At 44.0% G+C, this 6,842-nt stretch overlaps 1 protein-coding gene across 3 annotated transcripts in view; it reads left to right on the top strand.

Moving 5' to 3' along the window:
- cdk15 (cyclin-dependent kinase 15) overlaps window positions 1–3,326 on the top strand; it is a 46,382-nt gene extending 43,056 nt beyond the window's left edge. For all 3 annotated transcript variants that reach the window (XM_042079894.1, XM_042079893.1, XM_042079892.1), the window contains 2 exons: window positions 445–587; window positions 3,123–3,326. In XM_042079894.1, the coding sequence (XP_041935828.1) occupies window positions 445–587; window positions 3,123–3,235 (256 nt within the window). In that variant the 3' untranslated portion in view covers window positions 3,236–3,326. The remainder of the gene's footprint in view (window positions 1–444; window positions 588–3,122) is intronic.
- The last annotated feature ends 3,516 nt before the right edge of the window (window positions 3,327–6,842 follow it).

Below are 6,842 nucleotides of genomic sequence, written 5' to 3'. Positions count from 1 at the left end.
TCTCCATGCTCCTCTAATGAGTTTACCCCCTGCCGAGACCAAACGCTTGCTGTCCTTAATGCAGTGCAGTGTAGTGCAGTGCCGCTCAGCTATATGGACGCTGTACATGCATTAATGCATAAGGAGGGGAAGGCTACACATAGTCCACCGGATGGGCAAGCAAGAGTTAGTGGGACAGATAGACTTACTGTTTCACTTCGTACTTTTGTAGCTTTTTAGTTACTGTGTGTGTGTGTGTGTGTGTGTGTGTGTGCGTGTGCGCGTGTGTGTGTCTGGTTTTGTTTGTGTTTGTGTGTGTGTGAGTGTGTGTGTTTGTCTTATCTTTTTAAATAGACTATTGTGTGCGTGTGTGTGCAAACAACGTGTGTGTTTAATCGTAACACATTTCCTTGTGTGCCCATATTTGTGTGTGTGTGTGTGTGTGTGTGTGTGTGTCATTCTCAGGTTAGCCCAGTTGCCCTATAAAACAGAGGATCTGGCCATGCAGATGCTGTTGGCCATCCCTCGCGAGCGCATCTCGGCCCAAGATGCACAGCAGCACGCCTACTTCAACACACTGCCTCCCCCCCTCCTCCAGCTCCGAGACAGTGAGTACCGCACAACTACACAACTACACAACTACACAACCTCACAGCACCACTACACAGCACTTATACAACTACTGTACCTCACCCCACTAGTACCCCACTGCTCCGGGTGTGTATGTGTGCTCCTAGTGTGCTCACTGCTTTGTGGTTGTGTGTGTGTGTGTGTGTTTGAATAGGTGTAAACAGTGTGTGTGGGTGTGTTGTACGCTAACCCAGGATGGGTAAAATGCAGTGGTGGAATGTAACGAAGTACAAATACTTCGTTACTGTACTTAAGTAAATTTTCCACGTATTTGTACTTTACTTAAGTAAAATTTATAGTGCATACTTTTGACTTTTACTTCGTTACATTTTACAGCAATTATCTGTACTTTTACTCCGCTACATTTCTACAACACCATCGTTCCTTTTTACGATACATTTTATGATCAGTTTTTTTTTTTCTCTCTGACAAACACGTTTGTATTACCAGGGGGTTGCAACCAAAGATTCTGGAGCGCTACGTGCATTCTTAGAAACATAAGCTTCTAGTCTAGACCATACAAAGCGTGAGCTTGTAGCCATCTTCATTCGGTAGGCTATATTCACCAGACCCATGGCTACACTGTACATGCAACTGTGTTCTGTGCCTTTCTCTGTCTGTTATCTGCAGCGTTAGGGCCTCCTCTCCGATGAGATTGCTATCCGCGGATCAGCGAAGTTACAGGCTATGCCCATGCTTCTGTCACACGTCTGATCATTTGCGGCACAAATGAATGGTAGACTATTAATGAACCGGTGGCCGGAAAAAACGTAACATTTTCCAAATTAGGAAATATTCCTTAATTGTGTGTGATTAAATAAAGATGCATAGCCTACAATTGGGGGGTAGTAACGTGAGCGCTCATTCAATGTCTATGCGTCTGCGCAAGTGAAACTGAACTTAATCATAAAGACACCTTTCTCAGCAACGTTTCTGTTCAATCACCATAATTGGCATTACGATCCACCCGACGTTTCCCTTGTCTACCCCGTTAAACTTCAGGCTCTCGTGTTTTGCTGAATGATATTACTCAGCAGATCACCCTAGTAGATAACCAGAATTACAGTCTCTAGAATTGTAGGTCAGAATGTAAACTGCACCACAGATGGTAAGCACAATTGCATTAACTTAAAACTATCTAGTCGAGTATAACCTAAAACTAGCTTAATTAAAATGCCACAGCCCATACTGATTTTTCCTTTTAGAATATAGATATTAGGAGAATAAATCATGATGCAAATACGTTTACTTTTAATACTTAAAGTACATTTAAAAGCAGGTACTTTTTACTTTTACTTAAGTAGGGTTGTCATTGTGGTACTTTTACTTTTACTAAAGTAAATATTTCTCTGTGTATTTGTACTTTTACTTAAGTACTGAGTTTCAGTACTTCCTCCACCACTGGTAAAATGCAGAGAACAAATTCCTCATATATGCAAGTATACTTGGCCAATAAACCTGGCCTTGGCCTTGGCCAATTTACATTTACATATACATTTACATTTACACAGCACAGTTACACAACAAAAGCTACGCAACTACAAAACAGAACTATGCAACTACACAAACTCACCTCACAGTTACGTAACACAAGCTACACATCCTTACAGCAGAGCTAAACACCTACACAACCTCACAGCATTGCTACGCAACAAAAGCTACACAACAGCTAAAGAATAGAACTGTACAGCGCTACACAACCTCACAACAAAGCTATGACAGCGCAGGCTACACAACTTAACAACCTCACAGCAGAGCTACACAACTAAACAACTTCACAGCACAGCTACGCAACGTAAGCAACACAACTCTACAACCTCACAGCACAACACATATACTCAACTACACAGCTTCCAAACGTGGATAAGTTAACTCAGTGGTAAACCTCATAATAGAGGAGATGCATGGCTTCATTCTCCTAACAAAACAATGCCATAGGGCTCTTGTTGTAGGAGGTTTACCACTTACTTTCAGTTAACTTACCCAGGTTTGACACTTAACCACCTACATGGAATACCCCCCTGGACGGCTACACAACACAGCTACACAGTACAGCAACACAGCCTCACAACCCAGCTATGCAGCAAAGCCACACAACTACACAACCTCACAGCACACACTACAAAACCTCCCAGGCCAACTGTGCAGCAACACAACCTCTCTGGAGAGCTACACTACCAAACCACAAAGCACAGCTACACCACTGCACAATGTCCCAGTACAACTACACAATATCCAGGACAGCTGCATAATTGCACAACTGTTCCACCTCCCTAAAGAACTCCTCAGGAAGGCTAAACAAAATACACAACCACGTTAACTGCACTACCGCATAAACCAACTACACACCCTCTCAGGCCAACTAGATATGACAACACATGAGAAGAACTTCATGATGCGTGTGGAAAGAACTTCTTTATCTCTGTCTCATACTCTCTCTCTCCCTCCCTCCCTCCCTCCCTTTCTCTCTCTCTTCCTCCTCCCTTCTCTCTCTCCCTCCCTGTCTCTCTCAGCTGTGTCTGTGTTTAAGGTGCCTGGCGTCAGATTGGAGCCAGAGGCCCGGGACATCTTCAGCCCCACCAGACGAATGAAATCCTCCCTTGTTCCACTAGCCAAGTGCTGGTGATGGGACCCTCATGTAGAGACATGCACACACACTCTGACACACACACACACACACACACACACACACACACACACACACTCATACACACACACATACACATACACATGCGCGCACACACACACACACACACACACACACACACACACACACACACACACACACACACAGATATGCACAAATGTACACAAAAACATGTACAGACATGCACACACACACCACACACACACACACACACACACACACACACAACCACAGATAGTCAAACACAGATAAACCTACAAACACACACCAATGCCCTTGCACTGACCAAGATTACTCCTATATGATCATCCTCTTTCATCAATGACCTTAGCACATAATGCTTTTGGCGAACCTGGGTTCTGACACCTCGTTTTCTACAGGAACACAACTCTACAAGAACACAACGCTGCATGACTGTAACAAATCCTACACGGATTCAGAAGCCATTTCCTGTCAGATCATTTTCGCCCCTACCCTTCAGAGTTCACTCTAACGTGATATGAGAGAGGTGAAGAGGTGTGTGTGTGTGTGTGTGTGTGTGTGTGTGTGTGTGTGTGTGTGTGTGTGTGTGTGTGTGTGTGTTTGTGTGTGTGTGATAGTATTTTTTATTAATTGATGTATTACTGTACTACATAGATCTTGTTTGAGTACCTCAGTGGATATCCAGCATCTATCTTTGATTTGCACAGCTTGTCCCCCTTCCCTGTACAGCTGTCTGCCAGTGACTCTTGTGCGTCCACAACCACTATCGCCATGTTGGGCTTGGAAGGAGCCTGTGTGAAGAACAGCTGCCAGAGAACAAAATAGTTTATCATGGAAGTCATAGGAAGCAACATGACACCTAAGGAGCCACACAGAGCTCCAGTGGCTACAGGGCCCAGGCAGTGGCTGACTCTGGAAATGGCTTAGCCTTATTCTGGCTTTGTTTTGGCCCAGATCTGACCCTGGTTTAGCCTTATTCTGGCTTTGTTTAGGCCCAGATCTGACCCTGGTTTAGCCTTAATCTAGCTTTGTTTAGGCCCAGATCTGGTCCTGGTTTAGCCCTGGCTCATTTGGCCATGATCTGGCCCTGTTTCAGCTCTAATCTGGCTCTGATTTGGCCATAATCTCTTCCAGAATCATCTGCTGTCTGGACAATCAAAGCGTTAGTGAACGACAGCCCATTAACATCAGCGTACGCGCACCATAAGCAATATTAATTACTGAATTACTAGTCGGTCATGTTGAATAGAATACATTGTACATTACATTATGGATCCCTAAGCGAGCACTATTTATAACATTACTGAACATAAACTTGCCATTCAGTACCACATCAGGAAACAATAAACAGCATTAAGTTAAGTCTTAAGTGAATGGCTTGATGTTATGTTTAGTAATGGTTTTGTTACATTTTAGTAAAGGGATTCTTTAATATAAAAACATTGCCATGATGAGAGTCCTTTTGACATGTTCAGTGTACACTAAGCCTTCAAATAGTCCTCCTGCAGAAAGAAGAAGGAATCGTGTCTGTGGACTCTAAGTAAGCTAAGCTGCTGGTCAATATAGTACATTATGTAGATAATCATAGAGACTATGAAAAAGGATTGAGATTGTGAGTAAGGCTGTGTGAAGCTCGAGATAGACTGTGCACTGACAGGTTGAGTGGGGTGAGATGTTGTGCGATCTGACGCTGTGGAGGGGTGGATCTGGGTGATGAGGGGGAGAGAGGGGGTGGCGTGGCAGAGGTGGTGTTGAGTAGAACACTGTACGTGTCTGTGCTCCGCTGAGTCAGGCTGTCCATGATGATGATGATGTCATTTCCAGGTGTGCCACCTGGAATGAAATGGAATTGTGTGTGTAATGTGTGTGTGTGTGTGTGTAATGTGTGTGTGTGTCTGTGTGTGTGTGTGTAATAAGTGTGTGCACACAAGGAGCAAGCAAGTGAGAGAGATGCAGAGATGTGACTAAATGAGACTGTTTATTACTATTGTTTAATAAATGTTGCAAGATGGGATCAATACTGACTCTGATGTAATATTTGTTTTGCTATGGTACCTAGTGTTGAGTGTGTGTACACATGTGTGTCGCTGTGTGTGTGTGTGCGAGTGTTTGTGTGTGTGTGTGTGTGTGTTTGCGTGTGTGTGTGTGTGTGTGTGTGTCAGAATAGAAAACGAGAGACAGAGAGAAAGAAAGAACATGCCTGTGATTTTGTAATGGATATTCCCTCCATTTTTCCATACATCCGGTCCCATCCTCCGCCCTCTCTCCCTCTCTCCCTCTCCCCCTTGCTTGTACACAATTCCCAAATATAGTCATCATATGTGCAGTATTCCTCTACACAGGCCTGCTACTGCCTTAAGGGCATCACTAACAGTGCTATTCTCCAACATATACAACTCAACACACTGGCCTTAAAACCGGCCATCTCCTTGTAAACGCACACACAGAGAGACAAGCCAGGGGGAGGAGGGGGAGAGAGGGACGTACACGCACAGAGAAGATCGGAGTTGGCAAAACCCGAGAAGCAGAAAGGGAAGGGGGGAGAGAGAGAGAGAGAGAGAGAGAGAGAGAGAGAGAGAGAGAGAGAGAGAGAGAGAGAGAGAGAGAGAGAGAGAGAGAGAGAGAGAGAGAGACACAGAGACAGAAATGGGGTTGGCAAAGCCAACGGGGAGATAAAGGGGCAGAAAATGAGAAATGGAGAAAGAGAAAGAGAGAGAGAGAGAGAGAGATTTAAAAGACTAAGGGCCCTATCTTGGCAATCTGAAACACTTGGTCAAAGACATTTAAGGGCGTATCCAGACTACATTCGGCATAATTTTGTGATCAGACAACAAGCGCATTGTTCAAAAGGGTTGTTGTTCTGTTTCTTAATGAGTCATGGGTGTGTTTTGGGCGTAACATCCTTTAAATCAATGAGAGTGACATATGTCATTCCCTTTAACAGCAAGCAGCGCAACATCAAATAGTGCATCGGTATGTTGACAGTCAGCAGCAGCGCATTTGAAGGAATTTGCTTGCACGCCAGACCTTTAATGGAACACAGGGATTCCACTAAACCTTGCTTTACTAAAACCTGTTTGTGAGTATAGCCTACATGCATCTGCACTCGACTATTATTTATACTCATAGGCAAAGTGAAACTAACTTTACCGTGGGCTCATAGTCAACGGCAAAACAGTTCTACAGTTATTTACGTTCACTATTGACAGACAAGGTTTTACCACCGAAAACCTAGCCAACACTTACCCCAATAATGTTCGAATGACTGAATAAAAATCCTAAGAATATTTATCCTGCAGAGGAGTTATTTGGGACCGGTTTCTAAAGGCTGATTACATCTCGTGACAGTGCGTCTTCAGCAGCGCTTTATATGAACCTCTCGCAATAGACCAGGATTTTCTTGGTCAGTGGTGTAATGATTTTTAGAGGGTGTAAGATAGCGATTTTTGATTCATGCGCCAGACCACACCTTATGTTGTTAATTGCCACACCCCTGGGTGCAAGGTTTAATAAAAGTGGAGTGTGTGACTTTATTGAGTGTAAGATAAGAACAAGCCCTGCGTCATGCTTTCCGCCGGGTGTAAGATAGGGCCTGAAGACGGAA

This window comes from Alosa sapidissima, chromosome 23 (genome assembly GCF_018492685.1).
Source record: "Alosa sapidissima isolate fAloSap1 chromosome 23, fAloSap1.pri, whole genome shotgun sequence".
NCBI lineage: Eukaryota > Metazoa > Chordata > Actinopteri > Clupeiformes > Clupeidae > Alosa > Alosa sapidissima.
Note: the sequence above shows the minus strand (reverse complement) of the source record. Positions and strands in the feature narration are given on the sequence as shown.